The sequence below is a fragment of the Cyprinodon tularosa genome, unplaced genomic scaffold (genome assembly GCF_016077235.1).
Source record: "Cyprinodon tularosa strain WSP-4 unplaced genomic scaffold, ASM1607723v1 ctg1299, whole genome shotgun sequence".
Taxonomy (NCBI): Eukaryota; Metazoa; Chordata; class Actinopteri; order Cyprinodontiformes; family Cyprinodontidae; genus Cyprinodon; species Cyprinodon tularosa.
The window spans coordinates 3,724-21,490 of NW_024038113.1; the positions used below are offsets into that span (position 1 = coordinate 3,724).

The 17,767-nt window shown below is 38.1% G+C and overlaps 2 protein-coding genes and 1 long non-coding RNA gene across 3 annotated transcripts in view; 2 read left to right on the top strand and 1 right to left on the bottom strand.

Annotated features, from left to right (window-relative positions):
* The first annotated feature begins 6,416 nt into the window (after positions 1-6,416).
* Positions 6,417-13,171, top strand: LOC119777988. Its single transcript, XR_005280011.1, has 3 exons — positions 6,417-6,865; positions 12,761-13,005; positions 13,087-13,171. It is a non-coding gene; the product is annotated as an uncharacterized LOC119777988 (long non-coding RNA).
* Positions 13,172-14,376: 1,205 nt separating this feature from the next.
* LOC119777990 (cystatin-B-like) lies at positions 14,377-15,270 on the top strand. Its single transcript, XM_038276995.1, has 3 exons — positions 14,377-14,538; positions 14,629-14,730; positions 14,999-15,270. The coding sequence occupies exons 1-3, from the start codon at positions 14,404-14,406 to the stop codon at positions 15,128-15,130; spliced, it is 369 nt and encodes a 122-aa protein (XP_038132923.1). The 5' UTR covers positions 14,377-14,403; the 3' UTR covers positions 15,131-15,270.
* Positions 15,271-17,248: 1,978 nt separating this feature from the next.
* Positions 17,249-17,767, bottom strand: part of cpa6 (carboxypeptidase A6) — a 35,606-nt gene continuing 35,087 nt past the window's right edge. Inside the window, exon 11 of the mRNA XM_038276994.1 lies at positions 17,249-17,693. Within this exon, the coding sequence (XP_038132922.1) occupies positions 17,479-17,693 (215 nt within the window). The 3' untranslated portion in view covers positions 17,249-17,478. The remainder of the gene's footprint in view (positions 17,694-17,767) is intronic.

The following is a 17,767-nucleotide window of genomic DNA, read 5'->3' on the forward strand; positions in this document are numbered from 1 at the left end:
TATATTTCAAGATATTCTCTAACCAGTAAATGAGATAAACAAAAGGCCTCCTTTAGTTGCCAATGCATTCTGAAACCCTTCCTATATTCTGTTTAAGGTTTCTACCCTTTCTTTACGACTTTCTTTTCCTGTAAGTCACCCCTCTCACTCATATGGCTCAGTCCAAGAAGTGGCTGCTTTCTCATAGGCAGCTGATTTGGTTTTAAGGTGAAGTTCTCTGTGTAGAAGAGTTACTGGTAACAGTAAAACGGGGAGTGAATGGATATTTGGAACAAACATGAGTCATGGAGTAAAAACAAATCCCTCCTTCACTTCTCCATCCTGTTTATCCACCATTAGAAATTTGAAGACCTTTTCTGCACCATCCTTGTTTTTATTTTGTACAACATTTTCAGTTAAATTTGGTCTTAACACTGATTGTGCTATTATATGAGATAACAATGCTTTACAATGCTGTCTACCTCAGCTCAACTCTTTAATTGGTATCCTTTAGGTCTTGTATGTTTTCCTTCTCTGACACAGATGTTTAAAATTGTTCAGTTTTATCCTAAGCATGTCTTGAATTTCTGCAGTGGCCTGCTAATGACTCATGTTTCGTTCAGGAATGTTAAACCGGGATAACATTGCAAAAATCCAGGAATCCAGGCTTTGAGAACTTGCTTCAAACACTGCTTATCTAAACAATGTTATTGTAGCATTGGCCGTATATTCATTTTATACAATACAAAAAAAAATTAAATATGGAAGGGTTTCAAATGCAACCCATCTTCTCATCATGAGCTTCTGCTTCAGTCTGTTGCTAAAGCTTCACACCTATGTATAAACCAATCCCTGTTCAGGGCATCTTAACTTCCTGCTCAACAGCATCCCTCTTCCTCCCATTTTCCACTTTCATCTAATTCTCCAGCCTCCATTTCATCACCAGTGTAAAACTCCAGGGGGATAGTCGTCTCTAACCTGGACCTACCTGCTTACATAGAACCACATTTAGCATCGACATCTTCTGCCGGGGGCTGAGCACCAAAAACATATTTCTTCTTTTCAGTAAAACTGTCTAATTGTTGCTTATTCTCCATGTGAGTCTCTCCAGGTTCAAATAAACCTGGCATAAATACACTCACCAGCCACTTTATTAGGTACCCCATGCTAGTAACGGATTGGACCCCCTTTTGCCTTCAGAACTGCCTCAATTCTTCGTGGCATAGATTCAACAAGGTGCTGGAAGCATTCCTCAGGGAGTTTGGTCCATATTGACATGATGGCATCACACAGTTGCCGCAGATTTGTCGGCTGCACATCCATGATGCGAATCTCCCGTTCCACCACATCCCAAAGATGCTCTATTGGATTGAGATCTGGTGACTGTGGAGGCCATTTGAGGACAGTGAACTCATTGTCATGTTCAAGAAACGAGTCTGAGATGATTCCAGCTTTATGACATGGCGCATTATCCTGCTGAAAGTAGCCATTAGAAGTTGCGTACATTGTGGTCATAAAGGGATGGACATGGTCAGCAACAATACTCAGGTAGGCTGTGGCGTTGCAACGATGCTCAATTGGTACCAAGGGGCCCAAAGAGTGCCAAGAAAATATTCCCCACACCATGACACCACCACCACCAGCCTGAACCGTTGATACAAGGCAGAATGGATCCATGCTTTCATGTTGTAGACGCCAAATTCTGACCCTACCATCCGAATGTCGCAGCAGAAATCGAGACTCATCAGACCAGGCAACGTTTTTCCAATCTTCTATTGTCCAATTTCGATGAGCTTGTGCAAATTGTAGCCTCAGTTTCCTGTTCTTAGCTGAGAGGAGTGGCACCCGGTGTGGTCTTCTGCTGCTGTAGCCCATCTGCCTCAAAGTTCAACGTACTGTGCGTTCAGAGATGCTCTTCTGCCCACCTTGGTTGTAACGGCTGGTTATTTGAGTCACTGTTGCCCTTCTATCAGCTCGAACCAGTCTGGCCATTCTCCTCTGACCTCTGTCATCAACAAGGCATTTTGGCATTTCAATACATTTATACATGTAGTTTGAAGGCTTAACAGGCTTTGGTTTGTTTTGTGTGTTATGTTTGAAGATAAGATAACATATAAGGAGTTTTCACCTCTGGTTTTATGTTTGAACATTTTTAGTCGACACTAGACTGGTTTTGTGCAAAGCATTAAAAGGTCTGATTCAAAATCTCTGAGAAAGATATTTGTAGGTCATTTCAGGAAGTTTCTTTCATTTTTTAAAAATGAGTTTATTTTTAAGTCACTGCAACACATTTGCTGCACAAAGACCATTCTGATACAGTAATGAGAAAAAGTTATCAAGATTACCAACAGCTCTTGACTTTAAACAACCTCACTCAGATGTTTTCTGACATCCTGTTTAGTGCAGTCGTCATATGAACTTGTGTATTAATGTTGTTAACGATGGTATTGCTACATAATAGATAAAATAATAAGTAATGATATTTATTAGTGGTATTTTAACAAAGGCTGACAAAAAAAGACTGAAAAAAGCACATAATAAAGTAAAATTACTAAATGTGATTGATTGCGCAATTTACAGATAAGGCACGAAGCCGTGTCAATTAAGCAAAAAAAAAAAAAACTCAACTTATTTTGTTATTGCTTTTGTGAAACTAAATCGAGGCATAATTAGGCCAGGGTGGCAATTCAAGCCCCAAGCACAGTAAATTGTAGAAATAAGAAAAATCTGGATGCACTGTGAGTAAAAAGGTAAACGTACAGTAGTTCTCAAAACACCATCATTTCATGATTTGTACGTATTCACAGCAGGCCAGATCTTTACTGGTTAACCAGACTGACCGTAAGTCAATCTGGTTGGCCAGGACTAATGCATCATGTCGCAAAAATCAGAAAACTCACATTCACATAGAGGTTAGTAACATACAATAAAAGTAAAATTACTTTATCAAACATAAAATAAAAAAAGAAAGATGTTTATCATGAAAAAAATAGTATGTGCATAGCATTTTGTCCTCTAGCACGGCCGTAGAACCTCATCAACTTCACAGGCCACATTCTCCCAGGCCAAATAGAGAAGGAAAAAGCCCCAATGGTTGCTTTACAAAACACAACTTTTGTTTAACTGTACACAACAAAATCTCTTGTAATTAAACCGTTCTGACGAGGCTGATTCGTCAGCCTCCCTCTAGGGCCTTTTGTAAGGTACTGTAATATACATCAGCTTTACAGTATGTAATAAATGGCTTTTTGGGAACATAATTGATAGAAAAATTTTTGTTTTTTTTCCTTGCACTGAAGAACTTCAGCAAATTACAGCATGCAATATATCCTTGACTATGAAATGTATGAAGATATTTTATTTAACTTTTCTGATATAGTCATTTCAAGTCCACATTAGGGTAGATTATTATATTCACCTTAGTATTTGGAGGGGGAAAATCCTGTTATGGAGAGGAACTTGAGCTGATGACTGTGTATATTTTAAAAGCACACAGTACAGGCACATTTCCAGTAGGTGGCAGTAAAGACATCATAAGCAAAATACAGCCATCCCCTTTTCAGTAAATTGTTTACTCCTTTTAGCTATTAAATGTAACAGAGGAAATCTTTGACTTAACTCCTATACATAAATTATGGTTTTAGATTGTTTTTTCTCTATTTAATGATAAAAATATGAGTTTGTAAGCTGTTTGTCAGTCCTTCACTTCTACCATGTGACACATCTAAAGTAATACCCCCTTTCCTACTGGCTTTAAAAATGACCAGACATTTCAGAAGCCCTGGAGTTTTGTAAGCTAGAAATAAATTAGAAATAAAATTTCAATTCAACTGTCCTGAAGCCCTGCTTTTTCAAATACACTATATTGCCAAAAGTATTTGCTCACCTGCCTTGACTCACATATGAGCTTAAGTGACATCCCGTTCCTAATCCATAGGGTTCAATATGACGTCGGTCCACCCTTTGCAGCTAGAACAGCTTCAACTCTTCTGGGAAGGCTGTCCACAAGGTTTAGGAGTGTGTTTATGGGAATTTTTGACCATTCTTCCAGAAGCGCATTTGTGAGGTCGCACACTGATGTTGGACGAGAAGGCCTGGCTCTCAGTCTCCGCTCTAATTCATCCCAAAGGTGTTCTATCGGGTTGAGGTCAGGACTCTGTGCAGGCCAGTCAAGTTCATCCACACCAGACTCTGTCATCCATGTCTTTATGGACCTTGCTTTGTGCACTGGTGCACAGTCATGTTGGAAGAGGAAGGGGCCAGCTCCAAACTGTTCCCACAAAGTTGGGAGCATGGAATTGTCCAAAATGTCTTGGTATGCTGAAGCATTCAGAGTTCCTTTCACTGGAACTAAGGGGCCAAGCCCAGCTCCTGAAAAACAACCTCACACCATAATCCCCCCTCCACCAAACTTTACACTTGGCACAATGCAGTCAGACAAGTACCGTTCTCCTGGCAACCGCCAAACCCAGACCCGTCCATCAGATTGCCAGATGGAGAAGCGCGATTCGTCACTCCAGAGAACGCGTCTCCACTGCTCTAGAGTCCGGTGGCGGCGTGCTTTACACCACCGCATCCGACGCTTTGCATTGCACTTGGTGATGTATGGCTTGGATGCAGCTGCTCGACCATGGAAACCCATTCCATGAAGCTCTCTGCGCACTGTTCTTGAGCTAATCTGAAGGCCACATGAAGTTTGGAGGTCTGTAGTGATTGACTCTGCAGAAAGTTGGCGACCTCTTCGCACTATGCGCGTCAGCATCCGCTGACCCCGCTCCGTCAGTTTACGTGGCCTACCACTTCGTGGCTGAGTTGCTGTCGTTCCCAAACACTTCCATTTTCTTATAATACAGCTGACAGTTGACTGTGGAATATTTAGGAGCGAGGAAATTTCACGACTGGATTTGTTGCACAGGTGGCATCCTATCACAGTTCCACGCTGGAATTCACTGAGCTCCTGAGAGCGACCCATTCTTTCACAAATGTTTGTAAAAACAGTCTGCATGCCTAGGTGCTTGAATTTATACACCTGTGGCCATGGAAGTGATTGGAACACCTGATTCCAATAATTTGGATGGGTGAGCAAATACTTTTGGCAATATAGTGTACTTGGTGTTGGTATTGGGATGTTTTTTTGTTGTTGTTTTTTTTTAAGGTTAATCCTGCGATTGTTGAAGGGGAGTTGAGTGCAGCAAGATATATCCTGAAATGCATTGTGCTCCCAGCAGCAGTAAAGTGGATGTACAAATATAAGCTTTTTATCCCCTCCAATGAGTAATGTTCAATTCAATTCAGTTTATTTATATAGTGCCAATTTAAAACACATGTCATCTCAAGGCACTTTACAGTTCAACCAGATAATACAGTCAAATTGATTCAACGTTTTCTATCCAAGGAAAACCAGTTGATTGCATCGACTCCTTGACTTGAGGGCAATCCTTCACACTAAGTCAAACCTCAAGCAGAACCAGACTCAGTGTGAGCAGCCATCTGCTGAGGTGGACTTGGGTTCAAGGAGACAGAAGCAGACATACAGAAAGAAGCAGAGATACAAAAGGCAATTGTAAACCAGCTTCACAGGTGTCCGCATCTAGGAAACACACAGCCAGGGAGACCAGCTCTGAGCCAGCTCCCATGTCAGAGGATAAAGAGAGCAAATCCAGCCATTCACAGTCAGAGAAACAGGACCACACTGAAAAACAGGCCTGAGCCACTCTAATAATAAGCTTTATTGAAAATGAAAGTTTTAAACCTACCCTTAAAAGTAGACAGGGTGTCTGCCTCACGGACTGAAACTGGTAGTTGGTTGGAGCGAAGAGAAGCCTGATAACTATCCATCCATCCATTTTCCATCACACTTATCCCAAGCGGGATCGCGAGGGGTGCTGGTGCTTATCTCCAGCTGCCTGATAACTAAAATATCTTACATTAATTCTTATATTAATTGATTCAAATTTTTTATTGGACTTCAATGATGTGGAGAGCCTCATTCATAGCTTTAACAGCCACTGTGAGCTCATTTTGGAACAGGTTGCACTATTAGATCAGATTAGATTAGATTCAACTTTATTGTCATTACACAGGTACAGGTACAAGGCAATGAAATGCAGTTTAGGTCTAACCAGAAGTGCAATTGCAGCAAGTGCAGGATAATATTGGTTCCATAAATACAGGACATGGGTTTCTACTGAATGAGTATAGAGATGAATACTATTATAATTAATGAATATAATATATAGATAACTAGTGTTATGAACTAAATTTATAGCTGGATATGTACCGAATATAATATACAGGTGGATATTACTATAAAAAAAAGGTTTTTACAGTTATGTACAATAGCATATATACAGATGGATTTTACTATAAAATGAATAAATAAAGTTTGGACAGAAGCTATCTGAATTAAAGTGCAGTGGAAGGTAATTGCATATTACAGTTAAAGTACGTTATTGCAAATGTATATGTAAACAATTGGTACTGTGAATAAGCAGTCGGCAGTGCAAATCAATAATCAGTCAAGGTGAGTAGTGCAAGATGCATGTAAACAGTTGTTACAATAGTAACAGTCAGGAGCGAAGGTGAACATTACAGTCTTGTAATAAACAGAATAGCAAAATGGTGGTAGGTGTGAGGAAGGAGAGTAGAGTCTATCAGTGAGGGTCAGAGTTCAGTAAAGAGACAGCTCTGGGGAAAAAGCTGTTCTTTTATCTGCTGGTTCTGGTCCGGAGGCACCTGAAACGCCTGCCGGAGGGCAGGAGAGAAACAGTCTGTGGTCTGGGTGGGATGAGTCCTTAAGAATGCTGCAGGCTCGATGTAGGCAGCGTCTCTCTTGGATGTGCTTCTGTTTCTCACCAGATTAGACTCACCATTTACAACTGATCTGGTGAGTTGTAAAACAATGTGTCATTGATTTAATGATGGTGTTCGTGGTATGAAGAGACTTTGTCGAAGAACCGAGCGTCTGTGGAAATTGACCAAACTTGAGGTCTTTAGGTTGCACCTAAGGGAACTTACAGTATGTCTTCTCTAAATGAAATTATAAAAAACAAAAGCTAGATCTGACTACTTCTGCAAGCTGATAACCACGAATAGGAAAAAAACCTCAAGTATTATTTGATACCATCAACCCTCTTGTATGTCCTGCGGCTCCCCTTAAAGCTGTTTTTTGTAAAGGTGACAGCAATGATTTTCTAAAGTTTTTTATTGATAAAATCCAGGAAATTAAAGATCAACTTCCAATTTTCTCGTTGTGCGCTCCTGGTGCTGTTGAGAATGTACCCCACGAATGGTCCTCTTTTAATCCTGTAACACAGGCCGATGTCTTAGCTCTGTTAACCAGGATGAAGGCTCCTTTCTGCGCATCTGATGTTCTGCCCTGTAAGCTTTTTATAAAAAATATTTGATGTCAGTGGTCCCTCGGTTATCAATCTGATCAACCTTTCACTTTCCACTGGTGTTTTTCCCAGTTCTCTTAAACACGCCATTGTGGAACGAAGTCTAAAAAAAAAAACTAATCTGGACCCTACTGATTTAAAAAAATTCAGCCCTGATTGAAAACTTCCATTTTTATCTAAACATGTGGAGAAGGTGGTATCTGATCAGTTAGTACCCTTCCTGGAAAAATACAACATTTTTGACAGTTATCAGTTTGGCTTCTTCAAGCATCACTCCACAGAAACGCCCTGCTTAAAGTGTCCAGTGATAATATGATGTCTGCAGACTCTGGAAAAGGCACTGTTCTTGTGTTATTAGATCTCTCATCAGCATTTGACAAGGTCAACCATTACATTTTGTTGACAAGATTATGCAACTTGGTCGTAATGTCGGGACTGATCTTAGTGTGTCTGCAAACCAGATCCTGTCTGACTCTTCCAAATTCTTGTGTGGGCTTCCTCAGGTCTCCGTTTTGGGCCCAATTTGGTTTTTACTGTATGTCCTTCCATTAGGAAAAATCATTCAGAGATTTGATGATGTTTCCTGTCATCTGTTTGCTGATGATATCCAGCTTTACTGCTCTTTTAAGTCCCCTTTAAACTCTCTGATGAATTGTCTTGCGTACGTTAAACAATGGGTCGGTGCAAATTCCCCGCAACTAAACTCAGATAAAACAGAGGTGCTGGTGATTGCCTCTGATGACGCTATTCCAGGTATCCACCAGAATCTGGGCGATTTGAGTAAACCAAGCCTTAGAAACCTAGGTGTTATTTTTGACAAAGCATTGTCCTTAGAGCAGCACTCAAAACTGCTGACAAGGAACTGTTTTTACTAACTGATCTCTCTTAAACTGTACATAAAAAACAAAAACTGATTATTTTATTATATTTTGTAATATTTTAACCACCGTTGGTATTTCATATTATGCTATAAGGCAGACCAAAATCTAAATTTGTGTGCAAATTTGGGCAAGTTAAACACTATAATAAAATAATTTAAACAAATAATTAGTAACTGATAATAATTCATAGCAAAGCCAGGCAAACAAACTCTTTTTCAAATCAAATTTTTTTTTCCACATAAAACTTATTAAACTAGTCCCTGTAGTAGGTGATGTATACATCTTAGAATAGCATAAAAATAGCCCCAGTGACAGTATCTATTCCATATTGTATATCAACCTGACTTCCAGGTATTAAGTAAGCTTGGATTAAAAAGTGCACTCATTAAAACAACAACAACAACAACAACATTGTATGTGTCTTTGTCTGAAACCCTTTCGTTTAACAAGCTAGTTCATTATTCAGTGAAGTTACCCACAGTGGGTAGTCAAACATTTTATCCAAGTAAGATTGGTAATAACATTTGAGATATTTTATCAAGATATAACGCCAATTGATTCAAATTCTGGGCAAAAGCTACAATGTATTAGATCAATGCTGTCTAAGGCCAATTTTACACCTGGAATAAATGAATGTATCATTAACAGGCTTGTACAGAACAACTAACTAAGAGTTGACTTGAGTTCACACTACCTTTATTATATAAGAAAAGTGGAAAGTTTTCATCGGAATTCAAAGTTTGGGGCCTTTACTGAAAAAGGCAAGTACTCCACTGTAAGGGCAACCAGTTAGTCTAAAGATAAATTATTGCTTAGTTTGCTGTTGAGCTGACAAAGAAGATATTTTGTCACATTTGCAGCAACAATTACTTTAATAAGAATATATCAATTGTTTAAAAATGTGAAGTTTAAAAATCAAACACACTTACCTCCCTTGATGGGAGAATAATTCTGAGATTTCATTATAAGTAATCTTTGTGACCAATGACCCTGAGTATACCATGATAGGAGTGGAAGGTTTTTTATTCATTTTGATTTATACTCCAATTATGGAATAGAGAAACAAACAGACATTGCTTTATTAATACTTTTTTAAACAATAATAATAATATTCAGTTTATTTATGCTTTCAAACCTTTTTTAAAGTGACAGAATTTCTACCTGTCAGGTTTTACCTCTGTCACTCATGCAGGTAAGTTTAAGTATTAGTTGCTTTACTAACAGACAGCTAATTGGCTCTTAGGGCACAGTTCCTCTGCTCAGAAATCTTCCTGTTAACAGTGGAATGGAAAGTTTAGGAAACAAATATGAGCTATGGATAAGCGAAAGACCAGTAAAATTCTAGAAAAAAAAGTACTAGCATATGAAAATAGCAACGTTTTATGATCAACATAGAAGCCTGTTCAAAGTACAGTTTAGAAAAGTAAACGTTAAGGTCATCAGGAAAGAATATTTGCTCTGTTCAGTTTGTCCTGGCCAAGCAGACGAGTGTATGTGACCTCGTGGTATCCATCTAAACAAAAATTTTTTGGGAAGTATGAGGTTTGAGCCAAGAGATTACCACAAATCACAAGATGAGTGTGGAGTTGTATCGATACACACATAGCAAATCAATGATATGACTTTTTATGTATATGCGTCCTCTTTAGGATTTAAACTTTAGAAAATTTGGGATTTTTATGTTGCTTTAACTGTGCACAGGGTTGTATAAATAGTGTTTTGCAAGTTTACCAGAAGATTGTGAATATACAGGTGCTGGTCATAAAATTAGAATATCATGAAAAAGTAGATTGATTTCAGTAATTCCATTTAAAAAGTGAAACTTGTATATTATATTCATACATTACATACAAACTCATATATTTCAGATGTTTATTTGGTTTAATTTTGATGATTACAAATGACAACAAATGAAAATCTCAAATTCATCATATCAGAAAATTAGAATATTACTGAAGACCAATAAAAACAAAGGATTTATAGAAATGTTGGCCAACTGAAAAGTATGAACATGAAAAGTATGAGCATGTACAGCACTCAGTATTTAGTTGGGCCTCCTTTGGCCTGTATTACTGCAGCAATGCGGCGTGGCATGGAGTCGATCAGTCTGTGGCACTGCTCAGGTGTTATGATAGCCCAGGTTGCTCTAATAGTGGCTTTTAGCTCTTCTGAATTGTTGGGTCTGGTGTATTGCATCTTCTTCTTCACAATACCCCATAGATTTTCTATGGGGTTAAGGTCAGGAGAGTTTGCTGGCCAATTAAGAACAGGGATACCATGGTCCTTCAACCAGGTACTGGTAGCTTTGGCACTGTGTGCAGGTGCCAAGTCCTGTTGGAAAATGAAATCTGCATCTCCAAAAAGTTGGTCAGCTGCAGGAAGCATGAAGTGCTCTAAAACTTCCTGGTATGTGGCTGCGTTGACCCTTGACCTCAGAAAACACAATGGACCAACACCAGCAGATGACATGGCACCCCAAACCATCACTGACTGTGGAAACTTTACACTGGACTTCAAGCAACGTGGATGAAGTGCCTCTCTTCTTTTCCTCCAGACTCTGGGACCTTGATTTCCAAAGGAAATGCAAAATTTACTTTCATCAGAGAACATGACTTTGGACCACTCACCAGCAGTCCAGTCCTGTTTCTCTTTAGCCCAGGCAAGACGCTTCTGACGCTGTCTGTGGTTCAAGAGTGGCTTGACACAAGGAATGCGACAGCAGAAACCCATGTCTTTCATACGTCTGTGTGTGGTGGTTCTTGAAGCACTCACTCCAGCTGCAGTCCACTCTTTGTGAATCTCCCCCACATTTTTGAATGGGTTTTGTTTCACAATCCTCTCCAGGGTGCGGTTATCTCTCTTGCTTGTACACTTTTTTCGACCACATCTTTTCCTTCCCTTCGCCTCTCTATTAATGTGCTTGGACACTGAGCTCTGTGAACAGCCAGCCTCTTTAGCGATGACCTTTTGTGTCTTGCCCTCCTTGTGCAAGGTGTCGATGGTCGTCTTTTGGACAACTGTCAAGTCAGCAGTCTTCCCCATGATTGTGTAGCCTATAGAACTAGACTGAAAGACCATTTAAAGGCTTTTGCAGGTGGTTTGAGTTAATTAGCTGATTAGAGTGTGGCACCAGGGGCCATCAATTTTGAACCTTTTCACAATATTCTAATTTTCTGATATGATGAATTTGAGATTTTCATTTGTTGTCATTTGTAATCATCAAAATTAAACAAAATAAACATCTGAAATATATGAGTTTGTATGTAATGTATGAATATAATATACAAGTTTCACTTTTTAAATGGAATTACTGAAATCAATCTACTTTTTCATGATATTCTAATTTTATGACCAGCACCTGTATAAAATAACTAGAACGGCAAATTTTAGTTAATTAACATGTCATTCAAATCAAGGGTAAACCTAATTAATCATTATCAGTTGAATGATTATAACCGTCATTTGCTTACTGTTATAAGCAAATTCAGTTTAAATTCAGTTGTCTTTCACCAGTTTAGTAATTTAGACTATGGCTATCAGCAAAATTAAAAATCACCAACCAAATATATCTGACTCTGTTCATTCAAATTCTTCTGAAAGAAGAGTGAATCCAGCCTGAGCGATAAACTATTCATGGCGTAAAATAAACACAAGACCACGGGTTAAAATACAATGGTGCCTTTATTTACTAATAATCATAAACTATCATTATAGCTAATAACTACTCATGCAGTAAACACTACTGAAAAAAAGCACAAATAAATAAATGAAAGGGGAAGAGGGGTTTAAGAGTCTGTGCAAAAGTCCCTGAGGAATGTTTACATTGCAAGATTCCTTTAAAATAGCACCATATAAGTGTGAAGAAACTCTGAGGCAGAGATGTTAAAAGCAGTCAAAACAGTGCAGTTTCATTTGGTTTCATGGTGAAAAATTAATAATGACTCAGGAATGCATTAAACTGTGATGAGGCTGAAAGATAAATGGGTTAGCTTAGCTGGTTCCAACAATGGCATGATGAATAAATGTCCCCATGAATGGCTCCGAAGAGAAAACTGTGTCTGCTTTTGGCTTTATTTGAACCTATTTATATAGTTCACATCCTGTATAAAAAATATACCTCCTTCTCTCATGCTTTCATGCTATTTTTTTTTACCCTATTATCTGAAGAACACTACTGATAGGCAATTCTAAAAGCCTTGACACAGCAACAGTGTCAGGAATCCAGTTTGTGTGGTATGTTTTGTATCTGTCTCTCCCTCCACCACCAGGTGGGGCCCTGTCCTTGTTGGTCCTCCTTGCACACCTGCAGCTCTTTGGATCATTATCTGGAGGAGTACTTAAGCAGTGGACTGTCACTACCTCGACACCAGAGTGTTTGCCAGTTTTGGGTACTCTAGCCATGCATAGAATAGCAGAGTCTAACCTGAGTCTTTGTTTCACTGAGTCAAACTGGGTCTTTGTCTCTCTGAGTCTAACCTTGTTTTTTGTTTTGGCCTGTGGTAGGAAGTCCTCCTGCATACTGGATGTTTGGCCTTCTTCCCCTGGAAGGATTGTTTGCTGAGTTCACACTGAGCAGGGGAGAAATCTCCACATGTGCCGTTCAAGTCCCTAACGTAAATCCAAGTGACAGTCTGCTCCAGTGCTCCTCCGGGTCGAGAGAATGTCTACCTGTCCACTCTTCAACATGTTCCCTCCTCTCTGATCAACCCACACAGGCTGGATGCTTGTGAGAGAAGAACCCCCCTAATGTGAGTCCCTCACTAGCATTTTCCCTACTGCATTCAAGATTCCCACGGTTCCTGAACTAACCGTTGTGATATCCCCTCCAGACATCCAAGTTCCTGTTCACCAGCTACCTGAGTTCCAGATCACACTTCCCCTCTACCCTCATCCCAATAAACCTGTTAAACCTTTTTCCTGGTTCTCTGAGTGGTTCTCTGCATCTTTGGGTCAGACCTTTAAAACACATCATGACAAACAGATTACGTTTCAGTGTATTTTGAATCTACGAATACAATTTGGACACTAGTTAAACACCAATTGGTTTCAAAATATGGAAAGAAACCAGACATAAGCAAGACATTTTGATGAAAACTTGCAAATTTTATTAATTAGTGAAGTTCAAGTCTTAACTTTGACTGGTTTATTCTAAAAAGTGAATATGCTTGATCCAATCCAGGAGTGTAGAACTAAGGTCAGCTCTTTTGGAGGTGTTGGATGTTTTTTTTTTTTTTGCTTTACACAGATGCTTAAAAAGTTCAATTAACTTTTCAACATGTCATCAACCTTTGAACCACCCTGTGATTGATCCATTTGTTTAAGTCAGATATGTTCCAGCATATGAGATTTAGCTTCAAGCAACAACTTTATAGCAGCTCTATTGAATTAAGCTTATGTTGAAGATTGTTGACCAGAATTTTGATCAGCTTTCGTGTCCCTAGTCAAGTTAAGAACTACAACAGAATATCACTGCCTTCTCATGTGTATAACAATGAGGTAATAATATGAAAATATGTTGATAATACATGTAGTATTCTTGTAAATACAAATACATTTTAGTATTTGAGGTTCTCGCAGGATCTTCTTTTTATTTACAGTCACTTGCCTTCAGCTCAGGTCCTGCAGCAGTTGCAATGCAGAAAACAGCCATAGTGGTCATATTATTTTGGCACAAGGTGGAAGTTTGATGCAGGGAATAGTTTCAACATGTTTTTTACCTATTGATAGTTTAATAAGGGCCTCTTTGCACATCAATGAGTTCCGAAAAAACCCTTTTCTGTTAATTGTGCAATGCTTAAATATTGATACCTTTTCCAGTGATATCTGCTGGACGCTAACCTTTACAATGGTAAACAGTTAAAAAAAAAACCTGGTGTAGATCAGTCATTTGAACTCCGCACATGTAAAGCACACGTGATTAAAAAGGGAAAATAGTGACTTTTGGATAAATAAAGTTATTGACATCATGTGCATGAAAATGTAAAGATAAATTATTATTTTTTTGTTATTTAAATAGAGTTGTTTTATTAAGAAAGCTTAAAAAAATAACATGACTCTCCACCCCTTTCTGTTGAAGTAAATGGTACAGTCCATAAAAAGGGAATAAAAGTCAGTGGTCCAGCTGAATTCCTCTCCAGATCACAAACATGAAGTGGTTTACTGCACATCTGTTGCTTTTTTTCTGCCTCTACGCCACGAGGGCTGTCCACGGAGAATGCTGTGGTCGAACATCAGAGGAGACATATCCTGCTGATGAAAAGGTTCAGCAGATTGTTGACAAAGTAAGTATTTATATATGATTAGTGCCACACCAATTTGGGCATGAGAACCTGAAATGTCTTACATTTATGTGGTTCTCCATTATTCCTCAGCTGAAGCCTAGTGTTGAATTGAAAACAGGGGCGAACTATGAGGTTTTTAACGCCACAAGTTACAAGACTCAGCTGGTTGCTGGGACAAACTACTTCATTAAGGTAATATTATCTTTATAAGGGGTTAAAAAAGTTTAACCTCTATATCTGAATTGAATAACTTTGCTTCCTATTAACACCTTCCCTTTCTTTGATTTTTATTTTATGATTAAGGAGTTGATGATGAAGTAGTCGGACCCTGAAAAATACTTTTCACCATTTTTATGTTTAAAGCTTATTCTATTTTGGTGTTGTTTTTAACATTTTAAAGCACAGCAAAGTAGCACAAATGAAAATATGCTATTTATCCTGGCCTTTGGTGTCCTTTCAGGTCCATGTTGGTGGAGATGATTATATTCATCTTCGTGTTTATAAAAAACTCCCAGCTTATGGAGGAGACATTGAGCTGAGCTCCCTGCAGCTCTCCAAGTCCCACAACGACACCATTGAGTACTTCTATTAAGTACTTCTTAAAGCCTAACAGAAAAAGCAAGGATCCAGCAACTGATAGAAGTCAAGACATCAAATGCCAGCATCTACTGATTACAGTTTAAAGTGCACCTCATGTATAAGTATCAATAAAGACATGTGCTTGTGTCAAAACTGTTTGCTCTTGTGTATCTATTAAATACGCCAAATTAAATATTTTAATTAAATCCTGCAAATAATTTTTCACATAAAAAAATAAATAATATTAAGTAATATAACATGCAGTTTATAGTTTACTGCTCATACTGCACCCTACCTTAAAGTGCCTCAAACATTGGAGGGGCTGTGGCCAGAAAGGAGACTACAAACATATATTCTGGGATTGTCCCAAAATTAAAGAATATTGGAACGATGTAAGGAAAAAGACTGAAACTATTTGCAAAGAAAAATTTTACCTGGATTTACAAACATTCCTGCTGAGCATTTTAGCCAATAAATTGTTAAATAGAAAAAGAAAATTATTCAAATACTGATTATGATAGCAAAGAAAATAACAATCTACTGGCTAAAGCCACAACCCCCGAGCACCGACCTTTGGTGGGAAAGAGTTAAGGAAGTGATGGGAATGGAAAAAAATAACAGCAAAATTACAGTTTCGAGATAAATTGTTTCAAGAGACATGGGCACCTGTAGTTATGGAGATAGAAAAACCTTAACTGCTCTGGAACTTTTTCATCTTTGGAATGGATAGGAATACAGAACGTGTATTGATTGACATATTCAAGTGTTCTCTCCAAACTTTTGAATTTTTTTTTTTCTTAATTATGTACTTGTATTTGTTTTGCTTGTATTTATAAATCAACACCTTTGGGAAAGGAAAATATAAACAATTTATGAAATTCTGTAAAGAAATGGTGTATGCCTTTACCAAATAAAAATAAATAATAAAAAAATAAAAAAAGTGCCTCAAACAAAAATAAATAAAGCTAAACTTAAATCTAAGAGATGAAATGTAAAACATGGGAAAATCTTTCTCGTTGTCTTGCATTGCACCAATGGGTTAATCTGAATGTTTTATGCACAAATTTCAGGCTTATGAAAAGTATGTCAATTTTGACACATTCAATCCTTGGTTGGGCCTCCTCTTGCATGAATGAGCTGTGGATTAGAGGTGATCAGACTGTGGTATTAGGTCAATGTATTTGCAATATTGGGTCTGGTGTCTCTTATCTTGCTTTTAATAAAAGGCCAATACATTTACTATGGGTTTCAGGTCAGAGGAAGTGTGCTGATCAGCCAAGATCAGGAACACCAATGGTCACTGAACTAGATCTTGGTACTTTTGGCAGTTTGTACAGGTGTCAAGTATTGCTGGAAAATCAGCATCTTCTCCATAAAGGTAATCAACAGAGAGAAGAATGAAGTATATAGCATTTCCTGGTAGGTGGCTGCTTTTCAAACTCACCTAAAACCTTCACTGGTTTAAGGTGAAATGCATATTATGTTTTCATAAAAATCTAAATAAAAGCAAAGGCTTAGAACATATTACTCTGTGTAACGATTCTGCATATGACTTTCACCTTATGGTAAGAAGTATGGCACTTTTATGCAATATTCCAATGTTTTTGGCTGTACCTTTTTTATCTAATAACCTTGTGAAGGCTGACAGGTCTAACGAAGGCTAAAGTCCACCCTAAATGTGGTGGATCGTCATTTTTTAAGAAGTGATAAGCATTAACTAATTATTTCAGAAAGATAGAACCAAAGAAACACTAAAGTTGTCTTTTTAGTTGGAGTATGTTATGGCATCACACGCCATCTCTCTGCATCGTTATCTAGTCTCTTGTTTATAAGCTGGGCCAGCCATGCAGTCTAATGAAACACTTTGTTAACAGCATAATTAATCAGTTATTGACAAACAATTTAGAAAAGTTGCAAAAATGCTTTTGCAAAAGCTAAGCTTTATAAGATTTAGCTTATAGTACATTTATGGTTAATGGTTAGGTTTAGAGGCATGAATTACATGGAAGTTAAAGTCAGGGTTAGGAATATGCTAGTAATGGCTTAAATAAATGGCAGTCACATCAAAGTCCTCATATGGTTTCAAAAAGTGGTATATTACATGCATAGTCAAATATAATTATCAGACTGGTTAATTGCTTGAATATAAAATTGTTGTCTTTATTTTATGTTTAAAGTGCTAACATAGCCCATCAAGTGCTTCCATCCTTACTGTTTGCAGAAAATAATTTTATGCTGGCAAAAGGAGGCTGCTCCTTCAAAGAAAAATCAAATTCTAATCATTGATATTATTTGGTTGAATGTCATTTTGAGTTCTTCACCTAAAAACTGGTAGGAAGGATCTAAAATTCAAAAAAGTCTTCATATATCTGGAAATCTGGTCTTCTCTGTCTTGCAATTCTTAAGCAGACCCGACGCAATGGTTTTCACGGCTCTTAAGGTCTCAGTGCAGGTGGGCTTGATCAATGATTCGGGCAGGAGGAAACCGAAATGTCCTGTATCCCTTAGTTCAAATGCAAAGGCATAGGGAATCCCGTTTTTGTAGGCCCAGTCAATAGAGCTGCCAGAGCTAACATCTGCAAGTCAGGAAAATGAAGCCAATTACTAAAACAACAATAACTGCGTGGTTGTAAAAATGATGAATAGAATC

Bases quoted from the DNA above. Each gene is read 5' to 3' on its own strand.
- LOC119777990 (XM_038276995.1), top strand. From the start codon at position 14,404: ATGAAGTGGTTTACTGCACATCTGTTGCTTTTTTTCTGCCTCTACGCC. The intron at 14,539-14,628 runs GTAAGTATTTAT...ATTATTCCTCAG, and splicing joins TTCAGCAGATTGTTGACAAA to CTGAAGCCTAGTGTTGAATT. The intron at 14,731-14,998 runs GTAATATTATCT...GTGTCCTTTCAG, and splicing joins GGACAAACTACTTCATTAAG to GTCCATGTTGGTGGAGATGA.